The sequence below is a fragment of the Mixophyes fleayi genome, chromosome 12, assembly GCF_038048845.1.
Source record: "Mixophyes fleayi isolate aMixFle1 chromosome 12, aMixFle1.hap1, whole genome shotgun sequence".
Lineage (NCBI taxonomy): Eukaryota > Metazoa > Chordata > Amphibia > Anura > Limnodynastidae > Mixophyes > Mixophyes fleayi.
In genome coordinates this window covers 4743181-4759923 of record NC_134413.1, presented here as the reverse complement: position 1 = coordinate 4759923, position 16743 = coordinate 4743181, and the positions used below count along the sequence as shown (strand labels likewise).

The 16743-nt window shown below is 41.4% G+C and overlaps 1 protein-coding gene across 3 annotated transcripts in view; it reads right to left on the bottom strand.

Annotated features, from left to right (window-relative positions):
• The window catches only part of CCDC85C (coiled-coil domain containing 85C), a 75091-nt gene extending 64802 nt beyond the window's left edge, over positions 1–10289 (bottom strand). For 2 of the 3 annotated variants that reach the window (XM_075192409.1, XM_075192408.1), the window contains exon 1: positions 9277–10289. In XM_075192409.1, the coding sequence (XP_075048510.1) occupies positions 9277–9976 (700 nt within the window). In that variant the 5' untranslated portion in view covers positions 9977–10289. The remainder of the gene's footprint in view (positions 1–9276) is intronic. The other variant, XM_075192407.1, reaches the window with a different exon arrangement.
• Positions 10290–16743: the final 6454 nt, after the last annotated feature.

The following is a 16743-nucleotide window of genomic DNA, read 5'->3' as shown; positions in this document are numbered from 1 at the left end:
ACGATCGGACGGCAGAAACTGTTTTGTGCTGGTAAATAGATGAAATACTTCACGGTGAACACTGCACAGACTCAGTGTAGCAGCACTGAGACCGTCTAGTCCTTTGTCTAGGGGGCTGGAGAGGTGTTGTTGCCCATAGCAACTAATCAGATATTTAATTGTCTAAACTGAACTATAGAAATCACAGCAAAAATCTGATTGGTTGCTTTGGGCAAGACCTGGTGCAGTAATTTTAATCAATGTCTCCCTATTGTCAATAGTCAGTACATAGATTTTTTTTAAGTTTTTGGTTAAGAATCCCTTTAATCTTTGCTTAAAAATAAAATATTTCCATCAGCAACTTTGCATACCGATCTGCGTCTAAATATATAAGGTGTTGGCTCAGTGGTTAAATGCACCAATCAGATCTAAGTAACTATGGCGCTGAGAGACTCTTCTGGTCCTAGATTCATATCCCAGTTTCAATTGGTTCTGACTTTGACAGGACTGTACACATTCTCGGACCCCATTAACCATCTAAGAGGCTTTGCCCGAAAGTTACCGAGCGTAACAAAGGAACGGTAATTATATGAGACAGCGCTGGGTGCTGTCAGCGGAATGCAACGACTGCGCTTTGACAGATTGATAGAAATAATTCTGTTGCTATGGAAGGCCTGCGAGAGGACTCTGCAAGTCACCAGTTATGAAACAATATTCTCAAAAGCCTAAATTCCCTTGGACAATGTAACTTAGAATATATTTGAATAAATGAACCGGTGGTATTTCTGTAAAGAAGAGGTCCTGACAAACTTAATAAAACTGCCTTTTGTATTAAAGCATTATAAGGAACTTAACCCAAACCATCAAAAATAAAACTAAGTCCAGTAGTCGCATGCAGACGGAGGGGGCAGACATTTTTTAGGAGACCAGTTTCCTCGGACATCCATCTTGCCAACTCTCCCTGAATGTCAGGGAGACTCTCTGAAATAGGGGTGATCTCCCTCACTCCCTGAAGAGTCTGGCATTTCCCCTGATGCTGAGCCAGTACAAGACGTGGTTGGCTTCGCCATCTGTGGCATGATGACACCGTTCAGAAATTGTGTCCTATGTCCATGTATTGATGCCTATGGAGGTGGCCATTTTCATGGAGACCAAGATTTAATCAAAGACTGACAGGTAAGACAACATGGCTTCAGTAATGGAGACAGAAATGTAAAACACACTTCAGTCTCTAGAGATTCATTAGCTACTTTTCTTTTTAATGCATATTTGCCAACTCTCCCGGAATGTCCGGGAGACTCCCGCATTTCTCGGAGACCTCCTGGGCTACCGGGAGAGCAGGGCAACCTCCCGGTTCTCACCCCCGCAATAGATAAGTGGCGAGGAAGGCTTAATGATGCAAATATAGCGTCATCTTAGCCCCACTCCCTGCTTTAATTGGCCAAAATTGTGACAATCATTTAGGGGGTAGGGCCAAAATGATGCGATTCATAAAGCCCCGCCCCTGCACACCCACCTCCCCCGGGATCTCCCTGAAGCCAACAAGGAAAAGTTGGCAAGTATGGAATAACCATTGTCTATGATATTGGGAGTGGTTTATTGGTTAAAAAATTAAATATCAGGGGTAAATGTATCAATCTGCGGGTTCTTCAACACCCGCGTGTTTAGCCTCTTCCGCGATTAAATTTCAAGCGGCGCTGCATTGTAAAGGGTTAACTTCCCTTTACAATGCAGCGCCGCTTGAAATTTAATCGCAGAAGAGGCTGAACACGCGGGTGTTGAAGAACCCGCAGATTGATACATTTACCCCCAGGAGTTCCTCTTTTAATAAGCCCCTGTATGTGTAATATGCCACTTGTGTGTTTTGCTGAGGGTGATTATTTAATTTTACCATCTGGGCAACTCACGAGCAAATTCTTATCCCAAGGAATCTCCTCGACAGGATGTGATTAATATAGAAATGGTGCAGTGGATAAAACAAAACGCTCTACTGGTTAAAAGATCAAGATTAGAAAAAGGAAGCTTTGAACGGGATCAATAAGATCCACAGGGAACGTGTGTAGCACATTGTGCGCATGAAACGTGCGCTGGGAGATACGGTGGGTTAGATCAGTGGGGAGAAGTTGAAGTTAAAGTTCTATCTTGAACTCTAAAGACGGAGTGAATTATGTCACATGAAGAAGAATCAATCACTGATGTTTATTCATTAACTCACTTGTGGTCATACAAGATTAATAGAAACTTGTTTTTGTGAAATCAAATACATGATATGACAACCAAGCAGCCAAAAAACACCATTCTCTTCATCCTCTTTAAAGTGCCTATGTCATTTACACACACTGGAGGCAGCCATTTTAGTTGTGATGGACCAATATTCAGCCAATCGGTTTACTAGGAACCAGTGACATCACCAAAGCTTGGCAATGTCCCTACAGGCAGTATATTCACGAAAGTTGGTTTAGTCCACATAATCGCCGCCTCCACTGCATTTAGGCAAGGGGAGCACTTAGGTCATTTTTAAATAACCAAAATATTTTAAAAAGACAAAAGGGGTATATTTACTAAACCTTCTTAATTCAAAAGTGGAGGTATTGCCCATAGCAACCAATCAGATTCTAGTTATCATTTATTTAGTACACTCTAGAAAATGACAGCTAGCATCTGATTGGTTGCTATGGGCAACACCTCCACTTTTCCTTTTTAGAAGATGTTAGTAAATCTACCACAAAATATTACTATTGCAGTTTGGATTTTCACCATTGTCCAATGTGAAATGGATCGTTATGGGCGGCTCCCATTCTGAGAGGACGAAAGACAACAGCAGCAATGTTTCAGCAGCTTTAAGTTATTATATTAGGTTTAGTTCATACTTACCAACTTGATGGAGCCGTCTTCCGGGAGCCTGCCGGGGGAGGTGGAAATGAGGGGGGCGCCAAAAATCACGTCATTTTGATTCACGGAGAATCGCAGCATTTTGGACCATATTGTGAAGTGGGCAGCATTCGGGAGATTGCCATACTCTCCCAGGAGTGCGGGAGACTCTCCCAAGATGCTGGAGTCTCCCAGACATTCCGGGAGAGTTGGCAAGTATGGTTTAGTTTTCTTTTAAGCATCGCTCTGTGAGGTAATTTCCAGAACAGTTGCAGAACAGTTATTGCTGCATTTTTCCTTGTTTGCACATTTAAAAAAACCTGCTGTCAAAAGGTCTGATCTATCCAAGGTTAGTTGTGACTAATTTTAACTGTGTCCTGTAATTTATTGCTCACTTTCTTTCATGCCAGCATTGTAGTGAGAATGAGAAAATATTCAAGGAAGATATATATATATATATATATATATATATATATATATATATATAATACACACACACACACAAAAATAATTACATTTTAGTCATATCTTTTATATTCTGTTCCTTTCAGACATAACCAGCAGCCATATAACTTAAACTCTGCACTTCAATGATGAGAACGATTGCTTTAAACATATTAATGTTAAGTATTCTACCCTGCGGTAAACCTATAAGCTACTGTTGAACTACAAGTTCCAGCACGTTCTAACAGCCCTTGAGTTCTATTTCAACAGCTGGAATAAACGCAGTCTAAAGCTAGTTGCGTAATATGGATCATAGTTACACTCCTGCTAAAGTAAATATTGAATCATAGACGGAACACACTTGTTACCTCTCATTATTTTTTTGCATTACAAACTGTAGTAGTCGTCTCCTCCAAGCGCTTTGTAGTAAGAGGTCTCTCAGCTGGGGACTCGGTCACAAACATACTATTGTCTTGATTTTTGAATACAAAGCACTTCCTTGTGGAATACAATGCCGGTCCTGAAACAGTACATAAAAGTGGACAATCCGGATTCCTAGAATTACAACTGCAGCCCTACAAACACAAGAATTTGTCACATAGTATCTCTAATCTTAAGGGATATTTATTGTGTCATGGACTGTGGACTGACAACGCCCCATAATCCAGTCCACTGCGCTCCACCAATGCATTTATCACTCCTCCAGGAGATAAGACCAGGTGTTCTAGGAGAAGTGTCTATAATCACTTGGATCCTTCAGTAATAAAACATAATTGTCTTGTAGACCATACATACAATATTTCAGATCTGATAGAGCCCTGTGTTCTCCAGCTTGTCATCTACAGAGCAATTCTCACAATTTCCAAATTTTTATTAATGAACATCCCAATTAAAATTACATCCACTGTCTTCTGACTATAAATGAGTATTTTTTTGTAATCAATATATGATCAGACCTTTAAAATATTTGGTTTATTCTAGAAACGCTTACCTGTCTTCCTGAAACTGCCAGCGGCAATCAATTCAAATGGAGATGGGATAGGCCAGCATTCTGCTGACTTTAAAAGGGTTAGGGCTGGCGACATTCTACACCGCCAGCCACAGTAGTTTTGGGACAAATATAAATGGGTAATTATAATTTTGTTGTTATAAAACAGTCCGCTACACAAATTGTTATTTGATATTTTATAGAATTGAAATTGAAATTATGTTTAATATGATTGATCTCGCTGTCATATAGGCGACATGTATTCAGGGGGTCAGGCAAAGGTTCATCAGCTGATGTGGGATTTTGTACAGGTACAATAAGGAGCCATCAGGAAATGCAATGTTTCTGTTACAACAGGGAAATGAACATAATATATGCAATATGCGGGTTGAGCCAGACTTGTTTCTTTAGCACCAATGTACGGATTGCAAACATTTAGATATGCGGGAATTAGCCTTTTTTCCTGTGAATTGTTTAGCATGAACATAGGGTGCCTTCACATGCGCATAAATACCAGTCTTATTGTCAATATGTGCATTGTATAACATGCAGATTTGTTATGGCGAGAAAATGTTCCCACATTGGGCTTAATGCTAATCTGTCACTGCAATATAACCTGGAACGCAGGTTCTTCAACAGTCGCCCGTTGCAAAGTTGAATTTGGGTGCTTGCCATATTGGATGAATAACAAAGCCCCTATCGCTTTAAAAAATGCACGAGAACCCGTTCACACGCACTACACGAATACTTCTAACACCTGATTTTATCCCTGTGTTTGCTGCGTGTGATATTAGATCCCAGTAACAGAATCGTCCTACAAGATCTGACATGATACACAACATAATTTCGCTTACAGAGACAAGCAAAAGTCTTTAACCTAAACTATCGCAGCTATTGGTCAAAGTAAAGACAAATGTGTAAAACACAACTTATTGCAAAAACTATAGTGTTAGATAACAAAGTGCTGAAATCAGCTCTCTGGCAATCCTTAAACTCCCCACTCCCTACAGAATCCAATTCAAATTACTCACCCTTACCAGGGGCAAATGCAGGATTTGTAGAGGGGGGTTTCCACACCACGCCACCAGTGGGCGTGACCATGATGCATGGGGGCGTGGCTATACTTTTAGACAGTGCTTGGCTGTTTTCCAACTCTTCCTATCCCCATTATATACATGGGCAATGCTGCGTACACTACTGTTAGGTGCATGAAGCTCTTCCTTTTCTAGCATCGCTGTGTGAAGTGGGAGCAGGGTCCAGTCACCTCAATTATATAGTGCTCCAGGCTTGGAGGGGGGTTTCCATGCACTAGGAAACCTCCCCTCGGTTTGCCTATGCTTATCTACCTCCCCCCAAACACACATATATCTCTGACCTCATCCCTACCACTCAGCCATCGACCGTATTCTCAACTCCCACTAATTACTGCACTGACTCCTCCCACAGCGCCTAAGAAATAAATGATAAAAAAGTTGTTGTTTTTTATACCAATAAGTGATTACTTCTGATAAAACCTGTGCCAGTGATCACAGCTAAATATTATTTCAGTTGTAACCCTCTGTCCATCCTGCAAACATCTTGGTGTTAATTGTACCTCCGCACGGTGACGGAACTACCATTGGTGCAGCTGGTGCTGTACACCGGGACCCATGGAGCTGGTGGGGCCCGCTGCACGGGGAACTAGCGAGCTGTTGGCCCCCAGTTCCTTCCTCCCCTCCTCCCTGCAGCGGGGCCCACAGCTCACTAGTTTTGTCTCTGCCTCCACAGCTAGTGTCTTAAATTCATTCTATAATTTACAGCTTCTATTGAAAAGCCGAATGTACAAAGACAGAAGATGATGGGACAATACATTGAGTCTCTTTTGTAAGGGGTTTATTGAACACACAGGAGAAAAGGACTCTATATATATATATATATATATATATATATATATATATATATATATATATATATATATATATATATATATATATATATTTTTAAATATTTCATGCAAGAGTGAAGCAGACTGGAATGTAAACTATATAAAGTACAAAGATAGACCACCTTGAAACATTTACACACACACATATATATATATATATTTAAAGCTTCCAGATCTTCTTAGAACTTAACTGCTATTTTCGAGACTAATGGGAGATGTGTTTGAAAACTGATGCACTAACCGTTACAGAGCCCTGTAACCCCGACCGACCGATATATTTTCTTCTATACAATTTACAAAAATAGATATTTAGCAATAGAAGTAAAACTTAGCTTTCGTTGATGCTTTTAAGAGTACATAGAATTTCAACACTGACACATCTTACATGTATGTTTGGAAAGTAAAGAAAACATGTATGACATAACATGCCAAGGAATTATGCATGGAATAATCGCTGCAGAAACACCAGACGCTAATATTGTGCAGAAATACCCAAGGCAACAAGAAACATCTTTCCTATAATGCAAATATTATTCATTGCTGGAAGTTTTAAGCAGGATGATGATGTTGATTTGTGGCTGGTGGTTGGAAACAGAACAGAGACCTACAAACGTTCAATGCGGTTCAAATTCTTGGACAGGTCTTAGTGTAATGTGTACACGGCTTTATGACACCAAGCAAATATAAACAAACTCTTGGAGAGAAAAGGGAAGGCACACAACAGCTGATCCCACAGCATGACACTCCATCAACATTGAGGATAATGACTCCATTTCACTAGAAGGTGGAGTCACAAAAAGCAACTTTAAAAAAGGACATTAGTTTTGCGTATAGTTTATAACACAGCGTTAACAGTGCTGATTACACAAATGTACTGTAACCCACGGCAACCAGTCAGATATTACCTCGGTGTACCCAGCGTCTGCACACCGTGGAGGCAGCCCAATTGCTGAATGAATGGATATTCAACTATTCAATCCACGAGGAACTAGTGAGCTCACTGAGGCACGAGCCACAATGTGATGTCTCACTGACGCCGCTAGTCCCTAGTGAATTGATAACATGCATTCTAATAAATATTACTTCCAACCGCAAAATGGCTTCAGCCATTGTGTATATGCTTTAACGCAAACTTGCCTACTCTCCTCAAATTTCTGAGCAACTCACAAATTTTGGGGCGTTCTCCTAGACACCCCTCACTTTCCGCACGTATACCTTTAACATCCTCCTGAACAACTGTATTCTGTCTGATCTTGCCGAACATTTTGATTTGCCTACTGAGGACCTCACTTAGAGTCGGACGCAAAGTCCGTTTTAGGCGCATCCAACAAAAAACACTACCACGCATGTGCAGCAAGCGCCAAATCCGCCTGCATCTTGGACGCAATTAACACTTGGGACAGCTTGGGGCTCACTACGAGAGAATGGGAGGAACGCGGAATTGTGAAGGCGTGACCATGTAAATACATCCTAGTCGCAGTGAGGTGCAGATGCAACACACGTCAAAACAGGGCTAATGCTGTGCGGCAGGAATTAGGTGGCGCAAGCGTTCGCTAGCTGCAGGAACTCGATAGGGTATTACTAGTGGGACGCAACTGGGGTTGCATGCCACTCATAATACCCCACCAAGCTGCGGCACACTCCCACTCCTACACTTCTTACACAGACTTTGCGTCCGACTCTAAATGAGATCCTGAATGTATAGGACAGAGAGCTCAAAGTTTGGGACTATAAGGCAAGGGTTGGGGGGGGGGGGGCTGCCAGTATGCCTACTATACATAACGTGAGCATCAGCTACATGAGGACCCAGTAAGCGGAATGGTATTATATCCACCAACTGTTTCTTAGTATGTATCCATTTGTAACGGTCCCTTAAGGCAAGTTCTCAGGCAAACACGGCTACAAGGCTGCAGGGGGTCTAGTAAAGTATTTGTCAGGGGTCTAATTATTGCGCTATTATCTTTCACACTTGTTTTTGATACAATGTGCAGTTTTTAATGTTTCCTTTATGACCTATTATGCCACATACATCCTCTCACTAGTTTTATCATTATTATTTACTGATCATCAAAAGATGCATCTGTAATTATAATGGTGTGTGATCTCTATCGTGGTTGTTATACTCGTCTTAAATGACGGATTCACGTCTGACCTCAATCCTGATAAACAATCTCAAGGAATAGTCACAGTACATGTTGGAGATGTTCACTAATGGATTTCAAATACTGACATTTTCCTTGGTAACTTATAATTCTGTGATTATTTCAAATACTGACATTTTCCTTGGTAAACTATAATTCTGTGATTATGGGCATCATAATCATCATCCTTGTCATCCAACACACATAATGCAGCTAGATAAATGTATCATTTCCTACACTTGATATCCATCAAGCAACAACTTTTATACTAATGCAAAATACTTGTGACATGCATTTATTACAGCAAAACTAAGACAAAGTGCATAATTGCTGTGGATCTGGGTACTGCACTAAGGTTCCTGAAGATTCTGGAGCCAAATAACTCAAACAATTAATCAGACTTGCAGTAACTTGTATACCTCATTGGATTTTTCCTTGTGTGATCTTCAACTTTTAAATTATTATGATCCTGTAACTGTCTAATATGCAACATTTTGAGCAGTTCTAGTTTGACTGTTACTGTCTGACATTCTGCTTATGATATTTTTGCTGCATCCCAAAAAATGTTCAATCAATTCTATGCCACAAAGAAATAAACCAATTTTCCATTAAAAAATAAGAGACAATCCTGGTAGAACAACAGAACGCAGAGTGTGTTATTTATGGACAAATGCAGAAATTATAGCAAGTCAAAAAAAAATTATAATATTTTTTCCAATTACAGGGTAAAGCAACCAATCTTTGCTTAAAAAAACTTTCTATAAAAATATTTAATCTTCTTTTATGAAAAGATGTTTATTTTATTGGTAGGTCTGGGAACGCGTTGCTGCTTCTGATTGAAACGCATATGTTCCTTAAGACTTCAAACACTAATCACCAGAGTAACACCAATCACACAGTCAGCTCTGAATGGGGAGCTAGGGACTTACCATTCAAGCCGTTAGGAATGCTCCTGTGGTGGGGAAGGGTGGAAAGGTCATCTCCGGATCGCCTGATGGTCCCAGATTTATTCTCTCCTGGTTTGGAGTGATGATGGTGGTGGTCTGGGCTACCGGCACTGCCTGTGCTTGAAGTACTACTACCATCCCCTACATCTCTGGTGGAGGTGCCCCCATTCAAATTGGACAAACTGTTCTGGCTATCAATGGAACTCCGCGAGCCAGCCCCATTCCTTTCCTCATCCAACATGAGGACTATCTCCTTCAGCTCCAGGTTGTCTCTAACCAGTGCCTCCTGCTTTGTCTCCAGCTCCTTCAGCTTCTGCTGATAACCCCCCACCTCCTTCCACATAACACTGGCAGTGTGTCTCCCAAACCTCTGCCATTCCCTGGACAACTTCTTTCCCTTTTGCCGATCATCATCCAGGAAGCAGCACAGCTCCCTCAGCTCCTGGTTGTCATCTTGAAGTTTCTGGTTGACTTCCTTCAACCCCCTGATCTCATGGAGGTGGACCTGCAGCCTCCTGTTCACATCCTTCATCAGGTTACCATGCTCCACCATCAGACTCATCTTCTCGCCCTCCACTTTCCTCAGCCTCTTGATGAGGTCCTCTTTGCTGGACCTCAGGAGCTCCTCTTCTGAGATCTTGTTGAGGTCTTCTGCAGATCCTGCCTGGGAAGGCATTGCCATGGCAGATGAATGGGGTAGAAAGAAGGGACCAAAATCAAATCAAACTCCGCTTCTGTGGACTGACATCACGGTGCTGATATAGCATAGGCAATAATAAGGTGCAGAGGTCTCATTCATTGGTGGTGGGAACTTGTGCAGAAGAGTACAGTGTGTCCACAGCTGGACAACCCCACATTTATTCCAGGCAGCTATCTCCCTCTGACATCTGTGCAGAAATATCCCCTGTTTGTGGCAATAATTCTGCAGCTCAGCCCGGGCTCGATCTCGCAGCTCTGCTGCCTCCAGCTCATCTGAATCCACCTCCCCCAGTCCTGCCTGTCCCACAGCTCTCTTCGAGGGTTTTTTTTTCTCCTCTCTCGAATCAAACCAGCTTTATTGACAAGCCCGTGGCACGCAAGCCAATCTAGGTCAACGTTCTACTCTGATTAAACAATAACAATATGAGAGAGAGATCTGCAACATTGTAACACAAGTGCATAACATTCTCCTGATTTTATATAAAATATGTATACAGCTGATATATGTATTTTAAATATTTTATTTAGGGTTGAACACAGAGGATTAAGAGTTCCATGTGTGTGGTTTGCTACCATACTATTATTGTAGCGATAATTTTGTACAATATTTTTTTTAACTGGCTTAAAATGTAAATCAGAGATGGGCAACTGTGGGCTCCCCAACTACTGTTGAACTAGAAGTCCCAGCAGGTCATGCAGAGAACTCGCATTTCCAAAACAGCTGGAAAGACCAATTTTGTCTTCTACTGGTACAGGTAGTTCTACAGCAGCAGCTTAATCCTGCTGTAAACAGCTAAGTCCTAAAGACATTATTATTATTATTATTATTATTATTATTATTTTATTGTTACGTTATAATGTTTGTATATTTTATTCTTCAATTTAATAGAATAGTGAGAAGTGACAGTTTCAAGAATTTAAAGCAGTTTGGTTTTTTTTTCAAACCTTTAAGTCAACAAAACAAGTTTCAAAATATATCGGTTCTGGAAAATCACCAGCTCAACTTCGGTCAATTACATTCACACTTCCATAAAGCACGTGTAGGAGACACTGCCACCTAGTGTTCACATCACGCAGCTCACGCTATCACGGAAATTTATTTTGGGAAGTGTTGATGAATAAAGGGTGGGTGAAGAGATAGTCCCGTTCATTTGGGCTGAAGGCAGCTGCAACGAGTCTTGGAGCAGTCAGCACAATTCATATATCCATTTCTTTTCCTTGTTCATCCAGATTTTCTCTGACTAATGCAAATAGTAGGATATTTAGGAACACTGCACCTCAGGAAACTGTACAGAAAAAGTGGTGTTGCCTGTAGCTATCAATCAGATTCTAGCTGTCATTTTTTTAGTACAGTTTAGAGCATGAAAGCAAACACCTGATTGGTTGCTAAGAGTAGCACTACCTTTCTCTATCAGTTACCTTTGAAACATTTCATAAATCTTCCTCATCACAGATTTAGAAAATGGGGGTCATATAATATTACTATGAAGACTGACACCATGTACTATGGCTTCATGTGGTTATGGGATGCCGGGGAAGATACTATATTTGCCTTAAATGTCAAAAGCCCTCCTGCCAAATTGCTTGGTGTACATCTAGTCATCTAATTTCTCTATGTAGAGGTTTGTTAGTCTCTGAAATGTTACCTAATGTTGCACCAGGGGTTGAGGGGCAAATATGTACGAGTAAGGTACACAACATATATTATGCAAAATATTAATTCAAAGGACAACTCCACCCAGCAGTGAAAATGTTAATTTAGGTAGAGATATATCGCATAAGATAAAATATAAAATTAGATTTCCCTTGGATGTTCTGTTTCCTCAGTGGCTGTAATGGCCTCGTGCCTCTTGTATCAAGCCGAGCAGATATTGGTGCATCAAACCTCTGAGGTTCTATTTTGCAAACATAGCCCATATTCTACCAACACCTGCGAGCCATATACCTTCTATAGTACAGTGTATATTACACCTGCCAACAATGCTATCTGCTTATTTTAATTTTTAAGCTAGAATTACTCTTTTTCATATTTAAGACACAGTACTTTACAATAAGAACTGAAAACAATGTAGAATCAAGGAAATGTTTTTAAAAATAATTCTGACAGACAATAATCCTCCTAATCCCAAATAGCAATACCACAGGGGGTCCAAGTACGGGACAGTGCAGGAGACAAATCGCTTTTTAAGGACCATGGGAATTTCCCTATTAGTTAGACATCATCAGTCAGCTTTGGGCACCATAATTCCACGCTCATGTGATTTATCTAGTTCTATCTATGTTGTAGCAATATGTGAGTGAGGACAAGATATAATTGAAACCTGTGTCTCCTGGTGTTAGGGTCTGGTAGGGCCACACTATGCCAGGGGCCACAGGCTCTGATTCTTCATGAGTACAGGTGATACTGGCTGGAATGTCCTAGTTTCTGGGCGGCTTAATGCTGGGGGACCTGCAGTGTTTGTCCTTTGTTAGGTGGGACACTGAGATAAAGTAAATACAAGCCTTTAAGGAGGTATTGTCTCCACACACAGAGACTAATGAAAGGCTTCCCCAGGGAAACTGATCTGTGAAGTGAGATTTACAGGATCAGTAATGGGAGGATTTCAGTGACAGGAAGTTCACATAATGGAGAAAGGAAAATTACTGACGTCGGACCTTTATATTCCCGGGCTCGCTAGGTTTACCAAACAGATCCAAAAGCATTCATTAAAAGAGTATCAAGAAGCAGTGCATATGGTATATAAATAAACCTTAATATATATTTGATTTAAAAAAAGATTCAGCATTACTATGTAGGCAGAAGCTTGAAGCAATTTTCCCTTGAGTAATTTCTTGAGCTGAATTCCAGTTGAAGAACTTACCTTTATGTTAAAGGCAATTTACTTATAACTGTTGCTTCTTCCGCAGTTACAGAATTCCTCTAATAGACTAATAGTCAGAATGAGATGTTCCTACATTTACTGTTTTATTTATTTGTCACCTGTTATCTAATCGGGGACATCCACTATGCAAGTAAATTCTGTTTACTGTCAAATTAAACCCAAAATAAGAAAACATTGAATTTGAAACTCCACATAAGAGGCCTCTAACAATGTCTGTCTGCCTGCCTGCCTGCCTGTCTATCTGTCTGCCTGCCTGTCTGTTTGTCTGCCTGTCTGTCTGCCTGCCTGTCTATCTGTCTGCCTGCCTGGGCAGCACGGTGGCCTAGTGGTTAGCACTTCTGCCTCACAGCGCTGGGGTCATGAGTTCAATTCCCGACCATGGACTTATCTGTGTGGAGTTTGTATGTTCTCCCCGTGTTTGCGTGGGTTTCCTCCGGGTGCTCCGGTTTCCTCCCACACTCCAAAACCATACTAGTAGGTTAATTGGCTGCTATCAAAAAATTGACCCTAGTCTCTCTCTGTCCATCTGTCTGTCTGTGTGTATATTAGGGAATTTAGACTGTAAGCTTCATATGGGCAGGGACTGATGTGAATGAGTTCTCTGTACAGCGCTGCGGTGCAGTGGCGCTATATAAATAAATGGTGATGAAATGGTGATGATGCCTGCCTGTCTGTCTGCCTGCCTGCCTGTCTGCTTATCTGCCTGCCTGTCTATCTGTTTGCCTGCCTGTCTATCTGTCTGTCTGCCTGTCTTTTTGCCTATGCTTCTGCAGGCTCCACTTTTGCTGACTGGGAGCTGAAAGGATAATATTGTGCAGAGATCGTTGTACTATGTTGTGCTGTATATATAAAACAGCAATGCATGCTGTAATAAATGTAATAAATGCTCTACTTTCTTGTACTCTTCCATACGAACGTCTAACAATGTCAGCAAGCAGCTAAGTATATTTATTGATCCTGGTCAGTGACTTCAGATGGTGAACTTGCTTTCACAGAAATATGGCAGCATCCAGTATGTAACTACTTATTAATAATCAATGCTGTTTTGACATTCAATGAAAGACAAACAGTAAGGCCAATTTTTGTTCATGCAGATACATTGGACGAACAATCAGCAAAGAAATAAGGATCAGTGATCCCTATAGAGAACGGTCATACAGTACACAAGAATTGTGAACACGTTATACACAATCTTTATGTGTGTATGTTGCTGTGTACTCACAGTGAACACTTGCACTTCATATGGATGATCCCCGTTTTGCCAATCCTGGATAAAATAAATAATTCAGTATTATGCTGAATTATTTATTTTTGTGTCTAAGCTGCATTCCCATGTGGCTGAATATACCTCAGAGCAACGAACCACTTGTGTATGGAAAACAAGTGTCTGTATGTAACCGTATAAACAGGAGCTGACGCTTGTACTTCGGGGGTCAATAGAGAGACGAAGGTTACATAATATTTACTGCCGTGTTGGACGCTATTCCCCAACTGTGTATCTGGAATAACAATTTGGTTTATGGTCGGCTGTGGTAGTGTGAGGCGGGATCCTCCGCAGAAAGGATCGTAGGTGCCAGAATTAAATGACACATGTTTGTGTTGGATTTTTTGTTACTTTCGCAGTTTTGAACATTTCAATGTATAACTATTGGATTAAAACATCAGCTTGATGCATATTGCCGTAACCAGCTCCTACCAAGGGCCCAGGGGCCACTCATGGGCCTGGATTACTCTGTTTCTATGATTTAGGGGCTTTTTTGGTAAATGAAGACAGGATTGGAGCCCAAACCAGTATGTTGAGGAGAGGCTCGTGGGGTCTTAATCCAGCTCTACATATTGCCACATGCTCAAGCTGAGTGAATATATTAATATTCAGTTGGGCATCACACACAGTGGCAAAATGAATCAGGTGATGGGTCGGATGTCACTTGAGCTAAGTATCAATATCAAATGATCCCTCAAAAATCACCTGTACAGGAAAACCTACCTTTCCTCTGCCTAACTTCTCTGTCCCATCCTCACCCCAGCTTTACATAATCCTTCTTCACTATTCATAGTCCCCTCACACTGTCTACCCTTTATGTGTCTCCTGTTTAGTCTTCTCCGTCCCTTTAGATTGTAAGCTCCCGCGAGCAAGAGAGTCTTATCCTGGTGTCCTCCTCCTCATGTCACCTCTGCCTTCGGCACTCCAGCCTCATTCTCGTTTCTCCACACTAGTCCCCTGTCCTCGGGCTCCTCTTCTCCCCAGCCTTGGCCTCTCCACCACGGGCTCTGATCCCACACTCCCAGTGGCGGATCCAGGGGGGAAGGCGATCGGGGCCCCCCCTAAATCGCCCGGGGTAGGAAATTTTTCTAGATCCGCCCCTGCACACTCCTGGGCACAGGTTCAGCTTGCTTTGGTGCGCTCCCCGCCCTCCTCCTTTTCTTCTCTAGTCTCTAACATATTCTGGTCTTCACTCGTACCTCTTTGCGCAGCGCTCCTCTCCTCAGCTGGGTCAATCATTTATTTGCACTTCGTTTTGCTTTTGTTTTTGTCCTGTTTGCCATGTACTGTTTCATCCTATGCTCTCTGTACGGCGCTGCGGACCTTTTGTGGCGCCTTATAAGTAAAATATTATATTAATATCACTTTTGGCCTTGGGGGGTGTTATTGCATTGGGAGATGATTCCTCACAGGCTGATAGCGATTATTTCCCATCATGTCCGATAATGCGCCCATCATTTTTCTGTAGGAGTATTATTGGGATTTGTGTTTTTTTTGGGGGGGTCACAGATGACACCAAATCAGGTAAGTCGGGATATTGCAGAATGTGCGACCAGTTTAAGAAAGATGAGGGGGCTACCAAACCTGACTAATTTATTAATTCAGGATTAATGTGGAACATATGTTGAATCACTCTTTATGTCTCTACACTGGTTGCCTGTTTTCTACCGAATCCAATATAAAATACTGTTACTAACCTACAAGACCATCAACAAAGCTGCACCGACATACATCTCCTCTCTTGTCTCAAAATATCTCCCAACTCGGCAACTCCGTTCTGTACAAGATCTGCGTCTCTCATCCACCCTCATTACATCCTCCCATTCCCGATTACAGGACTTATTTCGGGCTGCACCCACTCTGTGGAATTCTCTCCCTCGCACAATAAGACTTTCCCCTGGTCTACAAATTTTCAAGCGTTCTCTGAAAACCCACCTCTTCAGACAAGCTTATAATATTCCTCAACCACCCTCTTAACCTCACTACATTACTCTATTACCACACGTTACACAATTTCACACAAGACAACTACCCCCTGACCAACATTGTTGTGTGACAGGATCATTTAGCTTATGAGTCACTTTTACCTTTACAGTCTGGCTAGGCCGAAATGCAAAATGTAGACTTAACCTCATGTGTCAATCTCCCATTGTCCCATAGATTGTAAGCTTGAGAGCAGGGTCTTCTCACCTCTTTGTCTGTTTTACCCAGTTTGTTTATTAGTTTACTATGTTTGTCCCCAATTGTAAAGCGCTATGGAATATGTTGGCGCTATATAAATAAATGATGATGAACATATTACTTTCCACACACAACCTCAGGAACCCGCTCCTATCACTGAGTAAAGAGGACATTTTAGTAGGTTGTCTGGGGTGTTAGAGATCCCTTCCCCTGTTAACATCGTCCAGCTGTACAAACCCAGTTATTTGAGATCTATCAGCGATCAGACAATGAGCTCTCAGATAATAATCTGCTTTAGATCATCCCACATCTTAAACAAAACGTTTAATAAAAGCAGCTCTCATTAATCACTGTTTTGTTGCATCAGGAAATGTTTAGTTTTGTATTTAAGGGCTTGTCCACCTTCAGACAACTTATTTTTCT